This window comes from Prionailurus viverrinus, chromosome D2 (assembly GCF_022837055.1).
Source record: "Prionailurus viverrinus isolate Anna chromosome D2, UM_Priviv_1.0, whole genome shotgun sequence".
Lineage (NCBI taxonomy): Eukaryota > Metazoa > Chordata > Mammalia > Carnivora > Felidae > Prionailurus > Prionailurus viverrinus.
Window position 1 is genome coordinate 60812576 of NC_062571.1, and position 18244 is coordinate 60830819.

Sequence of the window (18244 nt, forward strand, 5' to 3'; positions counted from 1 at the left end):
GACAGTGCAGAGCCTGCTTAGGATTTTCTCTCTCCCTCTCTCTCTCTGCCTGTCTCCTGTCCTTGTGCACACAAGTGCGTACATGCTTGCTCTCAAAATAAACGTAAAAAAAAATTCTTCTATTTGTTGGGCTATACATATATATACAGAAACCCAAAGTTCTATATTTTCAAATTAACAGAGACTCTACATTTGGCTGATAATTAGCTGTGTCCCAGGAAAGCTATCATTAATATTTAAGAGTCCAAAAGTATGTAGGCAGAAAGTGAGAAATCTCACTGTTACTACTCCTTAATCTCAGCTCACAGTATTTCACATATCTATTTCACAAATAAGACCAGGTAACCCATCACAGTGTTTGTGACTACTATGAAAACTATGACATGTCAGTCAGCCTTGCTGCCTGCTGTGTGCTGTATGTACATCCATTACATATTCCTTATAGCTGGATTGAAAACCTGGAAATGAAATGAGGTCCCTGGAGAAACTTGGCCATGCTGGTGCTTTTTACCAAGTTTGAGATTTTCCAAAAAAACCAATTTTCAAAAGAAACATACATAAGTTAATTTAATGAAGGAGTTTTTAAGGGATTGCAATTTTCATCCCCTGCTAAAACCAATTACTTGGTAGAGGAATAAAGAAAAAGCCATGTGAAATAATACCAAGTAGCACCAGAATAGCCTTATCACTAAAGCTCGCATGCGCACAGGGCTGGGAGGATGGCTTCCTCTTGCCAGGCCCTTTAGGTCATTTCAGCAATTGTTCTGTTAAACACAGCATTAACGTTATCAAGACCCAGCAAGCAGCAGAGAGCTTACACAGTCACAATTCATAGTGTCTCATCTCCAAATCGGATAAAAGTGGTATACAGGATTCCATCCAGGAAGCATTCAGTCAGAGCAAGTTAAAGTCAGTACTTTCTAACACATTTTCAAGATATTTATGTTGAATTAGCCCAAGGGAGAAAAATCAATGTGCTTGATGTATTTACTGAGACTTGCACCTCAAGTCAGCCAACAACGGCTGTACCTTTGAAAGAAATCTAAGCAAAGAATTTAAACACAGTTGGAATTTCACCAATTCCCTAAATATTTTTCTCCCTGTGGGATAATCTTTTTTTTTCTTCATTTTTAAGGGACAATATATCTGAGGAAAAGAGATTATTCCTGGTGTACCTACCTAACCACTGTACAAAAGACTTCACCATAGACATTATACTCTTGATATCCCAAACATAGGAGTACATGTCATAAAGGATTGTCCTGTTGGCACAATTGGAGAGTCGAGTGAACATTCCCATCACCAGTCCACACATCTCCTCAAACTTGGCTGCTCGTGACCGCCATTCTTCAATCTATTGAGGATCAATAAAAATATGACTCAAAAACTGCAAGCATAACAAAATAAACTGCTTATATTTTCAGGTCCCTGCAATTTATCCTAAACATTAAAGGATCACTGGGATTAAACTCTTTATTTATTTATTTTTTAAAATTTACATCCAAATCAGGTAGCATATAGTGAAACAATTATTTCAGGAGTAGATTCCTTAATGCTCCTTACCCATTTAGCCCATCCCCCTCCCCCACAACCCCTCCAGTAACCCTCAGTTTGTCCTCCATATTTATGAGTCTCTTCTGTTTTGTCCCCCTCCCTGTTTTTATATTATTTTTGTTTCCCTTCCCTTATGTTCATCTGTTTTGTCTCTTAAAGTCCTCATGAGTGAAGTCATATGACTTTTGTCTTTCTCTAATTTCACTTAGCATAATACCCTCCAGTTCCATCCACATAGTTGCAAATGTGGGCTTAAACTCTTTAGACAAGCAGTAACAGTCTGTGTCTCCCCAAACTGACAAGTATTTCTGAAATAATCAACTGTGCCTTTCCTTCATTTTTCACTATAAGGTCAAACTATGGAACTCTATGTACCGGAATCCAAAACCACTTTCAAAGCATATTCTAAGATGTGGTCAATTTTCTGCTAGTTACCAATATATTCATTTAAGATGTCGTATCATCAGCATGGGGATGCACCCAGGCTAGAGAAGCAGATATAAATCAAGCATACTCACTTTTTCAGAGTCTTTTCCTTTGCAATTGACACTGACAACACTGCTATTTGCTCGAAGCCACTGGAATTCCCGTAACATCTGCGCTCCTTTGGGTCCATGCTCATAAGGAAGGTAGAACAGGTCAGCAAGCAACTGCAAATCCTCCAAAGTTACTGGTTCCACAGTATACAGAGGCTTTTCATTGGGACCTGGCACAAACTGTTCCTTGTTTGTCTGTTCATCAGTCTGCATGGGGGCAATATCACTAATGCAATCTTCCTGCATAGACATCTCTGGGGATTTTGATTCAGCTATGCTCTCTTTATCTGTGTCCATTGGTTTCAATTCCTCAGCCATTTTAGCTTCAACAATTTCAGTGAGTATTTGATTGTCATTCTTGTGGTCTGTTTCTTCTTGTTTTTCTACTACCATGTCCATGGGTTCCTCATCTGGCTGTTTCTTTTCTTCTTCCTTGGTCAGAGCTGTAGGTTCACCACTCAAGGCTGCTCCCTGGCTCATAATGGGCTCCTGATAAACTGTTGTGACTACAGTTGTGGCATTTAAAGAGGGTGCTGCAACTAAGGGAGTCCCATCAACTACACTTGCTTTAGCTCCACTGTGTGCAACTTGCCTACCTACAAAAACAAATTGCCACAGAGATAATCAGAATTAGAAACAGAACAAATCAGATCTAGAGAAATGTTTTCTTATTGTATCTCTAACCTCAATTTGAGATTCCAAATATTAAGCCCTGAGAAAAGTGCAATCCCTCTAAACCCCAGGGAGATAGGGAGGGAAGAGAAGAGGAAAGAAACAAATGATAAACATCCCCTAAATATGCCAACATGTATTATCTTCTCTTCTGAAGATCTAGATGTAAAAATAATTATTCCAAAAAAAACATTTTTAAAACAAATTAGCATTCCATCATAAAAGCTACCTCAGACCAAAAGTTAAGATTTTAAAAACCTTATTTCTCTAGATCCCTTCCCAAATTTTACTTTGTTTTGCGGGCCTATGGTAGGAACATCAAAATGTTCTTTACTTTACGATTCAACCATGTGACCCAAACCCCCTTACAACAAAGGGCCAAACTCACTGCTATACTGATGAGGTACACCAAACTCCTGCAACCACTCTGTTAAAGCTAACTTTAGAGCCATCTGTGGACTATAGAGCACATCAGTTTCAATATCTTCATCACTGCCTTCATTTTCTAACTTTATCTGGATCGATACAGTACTGTCTTCACTGTCAGCTGCAAAAAAAAAAAAAAAAACAAAACAGAAACACAAAAAACAGTTTTGATTACAAAAGCCTCCTGACAAGTGAGAGGAACAAATGCAAAACACCAGTTGTTACAGTACAACTAGAGAAACAAGGAACAGGAACATGAACAAACCTTAAACATAAAAACGCAAACACAACCAAGACCCTTAACTGAACCACTTCACCTATAAGTCATCTAAATGCATTGCTAAATGTAGGGGCTGGCTCGGTTGGTTAAGGGTCTAGACTTCGGCTCAGGTCATCATCTCATGGTTCCTGAGTTCAAGCCCTACATCGGGCTCTGCATTGACAGTGTGGAGCCTACTTGGGATATTCTCTCTCTCTCTCTCTCTCTCTCTCTCTCTCTCTCTGCCCCTCTGACATCACACGCTCCCTCTCTGAAAATAAATACCCCCCCCCAAAAGTTGTAAATGCATTGCTTAATGTAAAATCGCAAATGAAATACAAAACACTAATTTCAGGGGCTTCTGGGTGGCTCAGTTGGTTGAGGATCTGACTCGATTTCAGCTCCAATCACGATCCCAGGGTCGTGGGATCGAGCCCAGCCTCAGGCTTTGCACTGAGCATGGAGTCTGCTTAAGATGCATCATTCTCTCTCTCTCCCTCCGCCCCTCTCCCCCATTTGCATTCTCTAAAAAAAATCAAATAAATAAATTTTGAAAATAAAAAATTTTTAAAGCCACTAATTTTAGAATCACTGGAAAAGTCAGTCATAAATGTTCAGAGTGCCAATCGTTGGGAATGTGAAGTTAAAGGTATATGATTTCCATAAACATAACATTCCCTACCCTTGAGGGGCTTATAAATTAATGGGAAAATCATTACGAAAACATACAAGCAAATTAGTATATTGAGGGGGAAAGAGAAAAACCAATAGAGAACCCACATATTAAGCACAGATAATAAATAAGCACATAATGAAACTCTAAACCAGCATAGTGTTAGAGAAAATGAAGTCTGAACTCTGGCTTAGTATCCAAAACCTTCTACTCTTAGCTTTCCTTCATATTTCCCTGCACATGGCCCAGTTTGGCTACCACTCAATGTGCTTCATGCTCTGCCTTAAAAGCCGTAGGAGGTAGATGCCACGTACCCAGAGGGAACTGAGACTATATTTTGTTGGGTTTTTTTTTAATTCAAGGGGGTGGTCCACAATGATTGAGCCTTAAAGGGAGGTATTAATCCAATAAACAGAACTGGAAGGAGTACAGAACTGAGAAAGAGAACACAACTATATGACTACATACCATACCCAAGTACCATGATGTGACATTCCCATACTCCCAAATGAGCCCAAATTCAGATAACTTCAAATTTTCAATGTCCAGCACTTTTATCTCTCGTCCACCAACCCTTTCATGCCCGGCACCTCTACTCATACTGTGATACTCGTAAGTATCCTCTCCTCTAGGAAATGGTTTCTTAGCACTTTTGCTTAGCAGAAATAATCATTCCCTCCTCTGTGTTCCCACAGCACTTTGTAAACAATTTCCTCAGCATTTATCAAACAACAGCACAGTCACCTATATGCTTTATCCAAAACCAGACCATGTTCTTCAAAAGCGGGGACTACTTTATTCTTTGCATCTTTAGTGCCAGGAAGGTGCACTTGCCAAATCTTACTAAGTGTTTAAATATAATGAATAAACAACTAGCCAGCATTCTTACTTAGAAACTCAACTGGGAATTTTTCATGAATAAAAAATCAGTAAGCCAATGTCTAAAATAACAACACAGAATATGTTCCATTAATATAAGCTGAAATCTAAATGATATATGAAGTGATCTAAAATACCCCATTTAATAAAAATCACCAGAAAACATAAATTGATTGGGAATAATTCCAGGAATAACAGGAACACTAAAAAACTACTTTGTCTAGTGCTCTGATTTCAAAGTCACATTTTAAAAGTAAAGAACTGGGGGGGGGGGGGGGGGGGGGGTGGAGGGAGCAAAGAACTGAGGCCAAGAAGTTATTAAGTAGTTTGTCCAAAGCCACTCAGCCCTCTGATCCCTCCTTCTCTCACATATACACCTCACTCATAGGACTAAACAACATACTTCAAAAAATCTCTTAAATTATGATGACAAACCTGCACTTGACAATAGCTCTAGTTAACCCCAGGTCTCCCCGCAAGGTCAAGGATTAAGCAGTCTACTTACTCATCACTACATCTTTTCTCACTCCATTCATGTTTGATTTGTACCAAGTGGCAAGGGTGTGGATAGCAACATAGTTGGCTTCAAATTCACAATTTGGATTAGTAAGGACTCCTTTTAACCGTGGGATGAGTTCTGTGGATCTTCCTTTGTATGGGCCCAGAAATAGTCTCTTCTGATCATAATCATTAGCATGAATGTTATCCCAGATTACTGGAGCTCTCTTAATAATCTTAGAAACCTCTTCAATAGACTCCACTGGAATTTCTTTAGAAACAACTTTCGGACCTAGAAATAATGACAACCATTTGTTAAAAGACCCTCAAACATGATTCTTCAAAATATACTGAATTCAATTTTTTATTGTATTTTGTTATTTATGTACTTTCTGACAATTTTTCTTTTCAAAGTAACACAGCAACATGTCTTTTTGAGTGTTCAGTTTTACCCAACCCCTCCCCAATATTTCCTCAGGTCAGATTTCTAGAAATGGAATTAGTAGTAAAAAGATATGGATATTTAAGGTTTGGGCAGGCTTCCTCAAACTGATATGTTATAAGGAACAAATTGTTGAGGTGCCCGAGGGGCTCAGTTAGTTAAGCATCCAACTTTGACTCAGGTCATGATCTCAAGGTTCAGGAGTTCCAGCCCCACACCGGACTCTGTGCTGATAGCTCAGAGCCTGGAGTCTGCTTCAGATTCTGTCTCTGTCTCTCTCTCTCTGTCCCTCCCCTGCTCACCTCTGTGTCTCAAAAATAAATAAACATAAAAAAAAATTTCATGTAAACAGTTTCTTTTTCCATTATAATACAGCTTGTTGATTAATAACTGTCAATTCGGCAGGATAGCTTTCATTTTATAAAACACTCTCCCCCTATGGCTGAGATCAATACTCTTTAGCCCAGTTCCCTACACATCTATTATTTATCAGCAACTGATACTCAGATCCACTGCAAAATCCTTAAAGATGTTTTTTATACTAAATGAAGAATGTATACTTCATAAAAGGGAATTTTAACAACAAAGTTTTCTGGTTAAAGTTGCTTTCAAAAAGTATCCAATTAACCAGAAAAACCAATTTCTAAGTTCTAGTTAACTGAAGTTTTACTGTATAAATCTTAAAGACTTACCTGTCCAAAGCACCTCAATTCCAGGGAGAAGCTTTTCACCCACAGTCCTTAAATAAGGAGACTGAGACACATTTGGGTAACAGAAAGTGCCACAATATTCTGAATGTAAAAAGGAAAATTAAGTAAAATAGTTAGGAGTGAAATGGTCACGAGTTTTTAAATGGGGGGAAAAAATGTCTACCAATTCTAAATTCTTTTCATACAAATGATAAAGAGCTTCCAAGTCGTATCTCAAAGGAATTAAACTCAAGTGGATAGTTCATTAAAGAATCAATTAAAAATAAAGAAAAATAAGAATCAATTCATAAAATCTGATACTCTTCCCCCAATAATACATATCAATCCTTATGATCCTACAGTCATTAGAAATACAAGTTTACTAAAGAAATAATTAGAATGTTTAGTATTTTCTACATACTTTGAATTGGCTACATTTCTCTTACAATTAGAGGCCAAACAAAATGAATTGACAATATCGTAACAGACAAAATGCAGTATTATACGCCATGTTATTAAGACTCAACTTCAACTAAATAGTAATTTGCAGCTTCTGCACTGCAAAGAAAACAATCAGCAAAACTAAAAGGGAACCAATGGAATGGGAAAAGATATTTGCAAATGATGTATCAAATAAAGAGTTAGTATCCAAAATCTATAAAGAACTTAACAAACTCAACACCCAAAAAACAAACAATCCAGTGAAGAAGAAATGGGCAAAAGACATGAATAGACACTCTTCCAAAGAAGACACCCAGATAAACAGACACTTGAAAAAAATGCTCACCACCACTCATTATCAGGGAAACAGAAATCAAAACCACAATGAGATAGCACTTCACACCTGTCAGAATGGCTAAAATTAACTTAGGCAACAACAGATGTTGGTGAGGATGCGGAGAAAGAGGAACCCTTTTGCACTGCTGGTGGGAATGCAAACTAGTGCAGCCACTCTGGAATACAGTATGGAGGTTCCCCCCAAAATTAAAAATATAACTACCCTACACCTCAGAATTACACTACTAGGTATTTATCCAAAGGATACAGATGTGCTGTTTCGAAGGGGTACATGCACCCCAATGTTTATAGCAGCGCTATTAACAGCCAAAGTATAGAAAGAGCCCAAATGTCCATCAACAGATGAATGGATAAAGTGGCATACATAAACATACATACATACATACATACATACATACAATGGAGTATTACTCGGCAATCAAAAATGAAATCTTACCATTTGCAACAACGTGGATGGAACTAGAATGTATTATGCTAAGCAAAATTAGAGAAAAATACCGTATGACTTCACTCATATGTGGAATTTAAGATACGAAACAGATGAATATAAGGGAAGGGAAGCAAAAATAATATAAAAACAGGGAGGGGGACAAAACATAAGAGATTCTTAAATACAGAGAACAAACTGAGGGTTGCTGGAAGCGTTGTAGGTAGGGAGATGGGCTAAATGGGCAAGGGGCATTAAGGAAGACACTTGTTGGAATGAGTACTGGGTGTTATATGTAGGGGATGAATCACTGGATTCTACTCCTGAAATCATTATTTGCATGATATGCTAACTAACTTGATGTAAATTAAAAAATAATAATAATAAAGCATAATTTTAAATTTAAAACAATAAGTAAACATTTAAGAAAACATTAAAAAATAACAAATAGTAATTTGCAATGAATTAAGTAATTCCCAATATAATCTTATTAAACATTATTTGAGTACTTCTGTTATATCAGACCTCTGAGATAAGGTTCATGGCTCACAGGATTCTCAGACATATACACAAAGTTAAATAATTCAGACAAAATTTCTTAGAACAAATTTATTTATCTCTTCCTGAAAAAGAAGTCAAGGGGAAATTCCTTATAAGCCTAATTTTGAGAGGCAACTAAGAGAGGCTAATACATTATCAATGGAAGGAACCAGGGAGGCAAGGTGAGAGAGGAAAAGTGGGGCGGGGGGGCGGGGGGCGTTATTTAGCAAGTTTTCTATGCTGAGTCCTGGAATTCCAGAAGAGCCCAGATGGAAGTAGGAGGAGTGAAAAAAGATACAGATATGCATAGGCAGAAAAAAGGAACAAGTAGGAGGAAATGAGAAGTGACTAAGTTAAAAGCAATGTAAATTTGTTTTCTAGTTTTACATTTGATAATACTATCCTTCCTTTAATCCTGAAAATGTAAAGTTCATACACTTCCAGTACTAAAAAATACATGAAATCTTTTGCCTGTTCAGTTGCCATTTATTAGTCCCTAAAATTTCTCAAGTGTAGGACCTTGAGAAATGTCTTCTAGAAAAAGAATTCCTACTTTTATACACCAAAGGAACAACACAATAAAGGCCGTATATAGTTCTTTGAAAATGATGTATTTCAAGAAGTCTAGTTAAATATAAAGCTATTATATACAATACCTGTGGGACAGAAGAGGAAAGTTTCTGGCTCTCCTAGGTATTGATAAATTTCATTTGTAATGGAGACCTGGGCATGAGCAAAAGAACTGAATACCTCTTTGTCTGCTGCACACATATTATGGTCAATATCATCAAAAAGCAAGGCAAATGACCTGCACCCAAACTGAGAAACCTAGGAAAAGAGGGGGGGGGGGGGGGGAGATGATTTAGCAGCTGTTTTTAAGTAAATAAACACCTGGCTGGATCAGTCCATAAAACATGCAACTCTTGATCTCAGGGTCATGACTTCAAGCTCCACACTGGGCACAGAGCTTACATAAAAAATAGGATTAAAAATATTAATGTAGACACTTAATAGCTCTATCTAAAAGTCAAACATTTTTCTTAGTAGAATGTTCAAAGCCACACCAATTTTTTTTACATTTTCTATGTTAAACAGCTAGACAAGTTGGAACCCATTTTTCATTTGAGTTTGAATGCAGTATGTTCCAACAAAGCTTCAACGATATGGCCTATCCCTACCTCCCTGGCTGCTGATTATAGAAGACCAGACAGACAGAAAAACAGAAATAGTAAGCGAACTCAAGAGATGAAAAACCTAGGCTTGTTCTAGTCCCAAAGACACTGATCCTAATTAATCTCTGCACATAAACCTAACTAGTCCATGAATCAGAAGGAACATGGTATTTGATCAGATAGGGAGATAACCTCTTAAAAAGCATATTCATGGAAATTAAACCTCCTTATTAAATTTTTTACCATCTTAATGCCATCAATAATATAAACCTGTGCCTAAAGAAACACGCAAACATATATATGTATTATGTATCAGCAAATTTACTTTACCAGAAAAAATGTGCGGCTTTTATGTTATGCAGAATTTAGATTCCAATCAGGCTTACCAATAGCTTACTTGTTTACCTAGTCTGTTTTCCTTCTGATCTTTGGAAACCAGTCAACCATATGGAGACTGGATTATACCTCTTGTCCATATTAACATATTACATGTAAAGGCACTTACGTCTAACAGGTAACACCCTGTTTCTATTAACCTCAATCACAAATTCAGTCAAGTACCCAATAATATACAGAGCTTCTCAAAATGCGATTCTGGACAACCTGAATTTTTTTAATTTTTTTCTTTTTTTTGAGAAAGAAAGGGAAAGAGCGGTATCACATGCACAGGGGAGGGACGGAGGGAAAGAGAGAGAGAATCTTAAGAAGGATTAGGCCAACTGCGGAGCCTGACTCAGGGCTCAATCTCACAACTGTGAGATCATGACCTCAGGCACCCAGGCACCCCTGGACAACCTGAATTCTAAAGTAAGTCCCCACTCCCAAGTCTGTATTTCCACCCCAAGTCAGTTTAAGAATCTCTGGAAATGAACCCTATTAGCAACTTTTTAAGCATCACTTCTAATCATTTCTTCTATAGCAGTTCTTATGCAAACCAAAGTCTGAGAAGCACTGGTACCTCCAGTAAAGCTCTCTTGACTCATGTTAGAAAATATCCTCTATCAAAAGCATGAAGGTAAAAAAATTGTACAGAAGCAAAGAAGTATAAATTTGGTGTCCTTTTAACATCACTAAAAGTAACTCAGAAAACTTTGTTTCCGGTATACCGAATCAGGGGGAAATAATGAAAAAGTAAAGCTACCTGGTCCAGTTTGCGTTTCAATGTAGATACTTCCTTGGGGTTAGAAAAAGTAATATCCAATCCAGGTGAGATAGCATAGATGAACTCTATCTCATATTCTCGTGCAGCAGAGATGAGTGTCATAAGTTGCTCTGAAGAAGAGAGTCCACGTTTTTAGAATGCAGCACAGAAAACTAAAAGAACCTTCACCTTTCAACTAAAGACAAGAGGGCATTTTCTCCAATTTACGATAGGTCAAGAAAGGAAAAATCCCTGAAATTTTACATGTTGGTCATGTCCAATGTGATAAGTCATACAAAATGCCACAAACCTCATGTGGCTTAATGTCACCCTAAAATCAATAAAGCATTCTCTTTCATTGCCATTTCTCAGAAATATTGAATTAAGCATTACTTCTCTTACTGAACATAAGCCATTTTTATTTCCTACATTGTTTGAGATGTATGGTTTTTATTTTTTGCAGTCTCTGAACTGCAATTCTTATATAAAAAAATCTACATATAACTACTTTATAATTTGGAAGAAAAGAAAAATGTGTTCTTAACAACCAGGGTTAAGTGACAGCCTTAACAATCCTCGTCTTTGTAACTACAGAAAATACTCATTACAAATCTGAAGTTTTAAAAATGTGACAATTTTCCTAAGTAAAACTAAATTCTATTCTATACACCAGTAGACCTATCTTTACGTAACTTTCAGTGGTATCTCAAGATAGTCATTTGACTATATTTTGATTATTGATCACATAAAATTTCATTACCAGCACCCAAAAAATAATTAGGTTGAACACACACTTAAATTATATAGAGTAGTAAACAAAAACACTAGATGGAGATGGGATACATTTTAATTGCTTCTTTGTAATTTAAGAAAACTTTCTGCTTTCAGTGTTTTGGCTGCACTCTATAACCAAGTTATCTTATTAGCTACGTATGTGTACCATTTTAATTCCAAGTATGAAATGTTTCCCCGTTTGTAAGTCCCCAAAGAAAAGCACCACTTGTCTAATTTATAAGGAGGTTCTGTTATGTCCTACTCTATTCACTATGTATTTACTATGTATTTATGTATTTAACTTAACATTAAGAACACACATAACAAGGATAGTTTGTGATGGCTTTTCACTTCAGTATAAGCCTAGACTAGGGTGAGGTCTTTATTTTAAATAAAGACAAAACCAAGTAATCAAGTGATCAAGACCAAGCCATTCTTGAGTCTGAAGCAAAAGGACCAGTAATACTGATCCTGTCTTTACTTAAAATTTTGGTATCTTGCTCATGGATTTTTTTGGTTTTTTTTGCATTAATCTTGGTTTAAAACTTGCATAAGATACTATTTATCTTCATCACTGATTTTTTTTTGGAGTCCCTTACTTAAACTTTGTACCCAAGGCAGGCATCTCACTTGCCCTGCCCCAGGCCTAGTCCTGCTTTAGTACCTCTTTGTTCAATGGCCCACTGTTTAGACCACTGACAGAAGTTAAACAGTATAATTTATGATTACAGAACAGGTGGGAGTCAGACTGCCATAACCATGAATCACAACCATGGCCGGCCTACATGAGTACTTCTTTCAATCTACACTAACTCACACAGAATTTACCAGATAATACAAATGGAAACGACCTACAAAGAGAAAATGAAATATTTAATAAAATTCTTATAATGTACATTACAGCTCTTTTCTTCCCATATTCTGAATTTATGGATTAAAAAGAAAAAGATTACCAGCTTCTTCCACTGAATACATCTCTCGCCAAAACATCCTATGTTTGTAGTCATCTTTTGGGGCATACAAGTATGTATTTAGTTCCCATTTCTGGAGCCTTAAGGGGAAAGAAAATTACATATGTATAAATAGGCAACATGTAAAGGCTGTAAATCCCAAATTTTTCCTTTCCTTGGAGCATCTCCATCTCTTAAAAAGCTAGCAATATTCTGGGACAACAGCTTTTAACCTTTTTGTAATCTAGCGGAATTGTAAAAAATTAAATATTATAAGGAATGCCAACAAATTAAAGTCTTAAATAAAAACAATAGCTCTGAATGACACAGATAAAGCCCAAAACCTATTCAGCTTCCCCAGAAACTTTGAAAACCCCTGGCCTAGGTGAAGGAAAGGTAAAAGACCAAGGTCAAATAACTTCTGCAACTGAGAAATCATCAAAATTCATATGGCCTATTCAGTGTTAGTTTATCTTCAAATAAAAGGAAATATTGATAGTTTGAGACTACTTCACAAGTAAAAAATTTACCTTCTAAAGAGTTCTTTTCTCTGTTCCATAACCCAAGGTCTTCCATAAAATCCTAGATTCAAAGTAAGAATGAAATTATTTTCAAGTTTAAAAATGTGGTAAACAATTTATTGACAAAAGCAGATTACAAAACATACAATATAATCCCATTCTGAAAAAAAGTGTGTACAATATATCCAAAGGATATTTAGTAAAATATTAAGATGTCTTTGGGAAAAAAAAAAACTCATTAAGGTGTCTCTGGATAGTGATATTAGAAAATGACTTTTATTCCCCTTTTATTTAGGTAAATTTTCTTATTTTTCTACCATTAACACTTATTACTTATGCAATATTTAAAAAAAATTTTTAACGTTTATTTTTGAGAGAGACAGAACATGAGCAGAGGAAGGGCACAGAGAGAGGGAGACAGGCATCCCAAAACCTAACTTTAAAAAAACTTTTTAAAAATAATCTCCACACCCAATGCCATGCTAGAACTTATGACCCAGAGATCAAGAGTTAGATGCTCTGACTGGGCCAGCCAGGTACCCCTAAACCTAACTTTCTTTCTTTCTTTTTTTTTTTTTCAATGTTTATTTTTGAGAGACAGAGGCAGAGAGAAAGGGAGACTGAGGATCCCAAGCAGGTTCCAGGCTCCGAGCTGTCAGCACAGAGCCTGCACTGGGCTCAAACTCACCAACCAAACCCTGAGATCATGACCTGAGCAGACTGAGCTACCCAGGTACCCCTAAACCTAACTTTTTAAAAGATCTCAATCTTACAATAGAGGAAGGGGAAGCAAAGTAATCCCAAACCACTAATAATAACAATTACTACTTGAGAGAGGAATTGAATTGCCTTTAGAGTGGGAGATTTAAAAAAAAAAAGTAGGGAAAAAAACAGGAATAGAATTAGGAAAGAATCTGATTGAACCAATTTTATGATCGCCTTATTTTTTTTTTAAGTTCCTGATACAATAAAAGGGACCAAAAATGCCTTAAACTATATTCACAGCAAACTCAACAGTGGAACTGGCCCAAAAAGGAAACTCTTGAGGAGTCTCAATTCCAGAGCAAAGGTTTGAACAACTGGAAATGCAAGAATGTGACTTGCTCCACTGTCCCAGAAGGGAGGTAAATCACTAGTAGTGCATAATGCAGGAAACAAACCAGCAGAGGAATGACTTCAGTCCTGATATAAGCACCAAACTGGTACTTGCAGCTCCACTGTGTGCGAATCACACCTTATAGCTTGCCTAACCTTTATTTTCCACCCGTCTCGGTCTAATCACCTGCAAGAGAGAAGGACAGGGGCGCCTGGGTGGCTCAGGTCATGATCTCTCGGTCTGTGAGTTCGAGCCCCGCGTCAGCCTCTGTGCTGACAGCTCAGAGCCTGGAGCTGCTTCGGATTCTGTGTCTCCCTCTCTCTGCCCCTCCCCTGCTCATGCTCTGTCTCTGTCTCAAAAATAAACATTTAAAAAAAATTAAAAAAAGAGAGAAGAACAGCCCCTCAGGAGTACCATGAAGATGGTTAACATATTATGAACATAAAATGCTATTCTCTCTCTCTCACACACACACACACACACACACACACACGCAGAAAAAACACACAGTCTACTTAAGACTACCTAAAACTGACAATTCTGTAACGTATTAAACTCGTCTCTAGACACGATGGTTACTCTGCACAGCAGACATGGACAAAGACAACAAAACAAAAATTCATTGCATACTAGGTATGAAACTGCAGCACTTTCCATCAATAATTCAGTTACCTTCTTACAAGTAATTTAGGGGCACTTGGATGGCTTAGTGGGTTAAGCGTCAGACTCTGGCTCAGGTCATGATGTCCTGGTTCGTGGTTTCAAACCACCCTGTGCTGACAGCTCAGAGCCTGAAGCCTGCCTCAGATTGTGTGTCTCCTCCTCTCTCTGCCCCTCCCCCGCGCACGCTTTCTCTCTCAAATAAACATTTAAAGAATTAAAAAAAAATTTTAACATTAGGTAAACTTTATACGTCTTTACTGCTTTCCTACAACATTTAGCATTATCATTTTTCTCTCCAAGGAACAGGCATTAAACACTCCTTTAGAGTTGCTTCAATATATAAAAGAAACATTTTTATCTTCAGAAGCCCTAACTTTGCTCTGAGTCAGGTTCATAGTTTTGGTTAACTGGCACCACAAAGAGGAAGCAGTGCTATTATGCAAGTTACAACCAACAAAGATTTGTGAGGGAAAGAAAATGTTTAAAAAGGAATCCTGACGGGGCGCCTGGGTGGCGCAGTGGGTTAAGCGTCCGACTTCAGCCAGGTCACGATCTCGCGGTCCGGGAGTTCGAGCCCCGCGTCAGGCTCTGGGCTGATGGCTCAGAGCCTGGAGCCTGTTTCCGATTCTGTGTCTCCCTCTCTCTCTGCCCCTCCCCCGTTCATGCTCTGTCTCTCTCTGTCCCAAAAATAAATAAACGTTGGAAAAAAAAAAAAAAAAAAAAAAAAGGAATCCTGACAATCCCTACGTTATTTCCTTTCTTCATTCATTTTAGGAATACCAACTTAGGAGCCTTAAAAAAAAATCAGGTGCTCAGTCACCAAAAAAATACAGAGAGATATGGAGGGAGGAGGAACAATAGATAACAGACAACTCTATTCTCTGAGTAGTTCCCTTTCAATACTATTCTGAACAAACAAACCAACTTAAACCACAAGCTTTTCTCCATAATTACTGAAGATGTAATAGACAAAATTTCTTTAGCCTCACTCTCGTCTAGCTCTAAAATTTCTATATCCTCTAGCACTCTTCAACCCTCCACCCAAAGATCCCTGATGACAAAATAGACTTTTTCTAGAATCTCCATGCACGCAAACAAGCCCAATTAAATACACCAACAGATTAAGTCACACAGAGCAATCATGTTTCCACAAACATGGACTCCAAATACATAAGTAGCTTTCCATTCTGTCTTCCCCCCAAATTCTACAAGACCTTTAACTCTGCAGAACTGTTTCACTCCTTACTGTAGCTACATAGTAGTCTGTTTTCTCCTCCAATTAATTTATCTAAAATACCACAACCACGACCCACCCTTCAAATAAACACTCTTTGTAGGCTGACAACACTAGAAAAGCTGAAGCTCTCAACGTATAGGGAAAACCTTTCTACTTCTCCATACCTTTTTGGTCTTTTGTAACAACTAATTCTTATACAGTGTTACTCCCATGCATCCCATTACATACAGGAAAGAACTAATAAAGCAAACAACTAGGAAACTCTAAGTAGGCCAAAAGACTTCAGAAAATTAAAATATATGCTGTACTCAAGGAAACAGCAATAAGGCAACTGACTCATGCTTCCACAGAATACTTGGTCGAATATTCACTATATTCATCAACTGCGATACAATCTTCAGGTCATTTTCCCCAACGACAAAAATAAATAATCAAATTAAATAATTAAATAAATCCTGCATTCTTTTTAAATGGGAAGTGAGAAAGTCAAAAAAACATTTTAAACCTCTTCTGCAGCTCCTAAATTAAAATTCTGTACCCCTGATACTATCTAAGTCAAAGCTTCATCTCCTAGAGCCAAAGCACAGCAGCTGGCAAAGGACAATTTTGTAGGCTGCAAGAGAATCTTCGAAGGGTGGGGGGCAGGGACTGACTACAAAAAAAAAAAAAAAAAAAAAAAATCTAAGCAAACGGGAATTTGTAAAATCATAGCTCCACTGTGCTTCTCTTCGCTCCCGGAGTACAACAAGCACATCCGTGTGGATGTTATTTTTTCCCCCCACGGGTGAGGACAGCAGGACTATACACGTTTTTCCATTTGAACATAGACCACCCTACGGAACAAGATCCCAAGGTACAAAGACTTGTAACTCAGAGCCTAACACCAGGCTCCTTACTACCGCCTCCGCAGGAGCCAGGCCTGGCTCCAGCCCAAGGCGGGTGGGGTCAGGCATGTTAATAGCCAGAGGGGAATTCAACGCTGCATAACAACGTGAGAGAAGACTTGCCCACCGTCTCGCCTCTCCCCTCTCCAAAACAGGATCAAGTTTCAGGACCCAAAGAGTGACACCTTTTTAGAGCCTCCTAAAGTATCCCCCACACGAGCAGAGAATGTTACTGGGACGGAACGGGAAAGAGGACGTTCTCGCCCAGCCCGCGCCAGAGCGCTCACCTTCCACTACGCCACATAGGAACCTCCGAGCTCCTCCTGCCGCCCCAGCCACCGCTGCTCCCCCGGCCCCGGCTGGGTTGTCTTCTCCGGGGGCCGGAGCTGCTGGCGGCTCCAACGATGCCCCCGCGGAAGCAGCAGGGTTGGAGTTCAGCTCGCTCTCCCGCTCCTCCAGCGCCGCCTGGCTCTCCTTCTGCACCATCCTCCTGCCCCCGGCCGCCGCCACCTCTGCAGGTCCTCCTCGGCCTCCGTCCGTTGGGCCGCCGGCCCGGAGCCCTGGAAAGGGCCTCGGCTCCAAGCGCGCGCCCTTCGTGCTCCTTCCCCTCCCCCTCTGCCCTTCCCCCTCCCTTCCGCAGGGACCCGAATGCCCGGATGAGAAGGGCGGCGGCACCGGCGCGAGCCCTTTGTCAGCCGCTGCCTCAGCCTAAGCTGGGGAGCCGGAAGCCCAAGCGGAGGGCGAGACCGCGACCTCTCGTTCTCTGGAGGCAGATAGCCAAACCTCCTTTTCTTGGTCGCAGTTAGCTTCTGCTGCTTCCCGATAATCTTAGCTCTTCCGCTGTTCCCCCTCAAAGCCCCTAGGTCTCCACCACCGCTGCTTCTACCGCCCGCTTCCTGTTTATCCGCACTGCGCCTGCGCCGGAGACCGGCTCAGACCGGTCCCCTCAGCCCGACTCCCCCGCCTTCTTTTGGGCCAGCCTATTGCGCTTCATTCGATAGGGGGAAATAGAACAGAGGAAAAGCGAAAAGCGGGAGATAATGAGGGCGATGGAATGTACCATTTGTGCTCACCACCCTCTAGGACAAGGCAGGCGCCCTGGAACGGACCATTACGCCTTCTGAAGAAGGGGAGTATGGGAGGAGGCTGCAACCGGTTGAGGCAATGGGGAAGGGGGATGAAAAAGAGAGGTGTTTACTCTTTCAATGCGCAAGCGCGGGAACGAAGCCTCTAGTTCTTAAAGAGATACGAAGAAACTGACCTATTTTCTATTGAGATTCTTCTAATAGGTTGGCTCATTACATCACCCTGACCCAGGATCGGTTCTGTGAAGATAACATTCCAAGGAGCTCAGCTCACCCCTCTGCCTTGAATCATTTTCCCCAACCCCCAGCTTGGCGCTAATCCCTTTAA

General features: G+C 39.2%; 1 protein-coding gene across 2 annotated transcripts in view; it reads right to left on the reverse strand.

The window, feature by feature from the left end:
* OGA (O-GlcNAcase) overlaps positions 1-17757 on the reverse strand; it is a 29226-nt gene extending 11469 nt beyond the window's left edge. The window contains exons 1-10 of one of the 2 annotated variants that reach the window (XM_047824902.1): positions 17119-17757; positions 12961-13012; positions 12434-12531; positions 10707-10837; positions 9050-9221; positions 6632-6730; positions 5505-5789; positions 3151-3309; positions 2073-2686; positions 1180-1354 (exon numbers count right to left, since the gene is read on the reverse strand). In XM_047824902.1, coding sequence (XP_047680858.1) covers positions 1180-1354; positions 2073-2686; positions 3151-3309; positions 5505-5789; positions 6632-6730; positions 9050-9221; positions 10707-10837; positions 12434-12531; positions 12961-13012; positions 17119-17317 — 1984 coding nt within the window. In that variant the 5' untranslated portion in view covers positions 17318-17757. The remainder of the gene's footprint in view (positions 1-1179; positions 1355-2072; positions 2687-3150; positions 3310-5504; positions 5790-6631; positions 6731-9049; positions 9222-10706; positions 10838-12433; positions 12532-12960; positions 13013-17118) is intronic. The other variant, XM_047824903.1, reaches the window with a different exon arrangement.
* Positions 17758-18244: the final 487 nt, after the last annotated feature.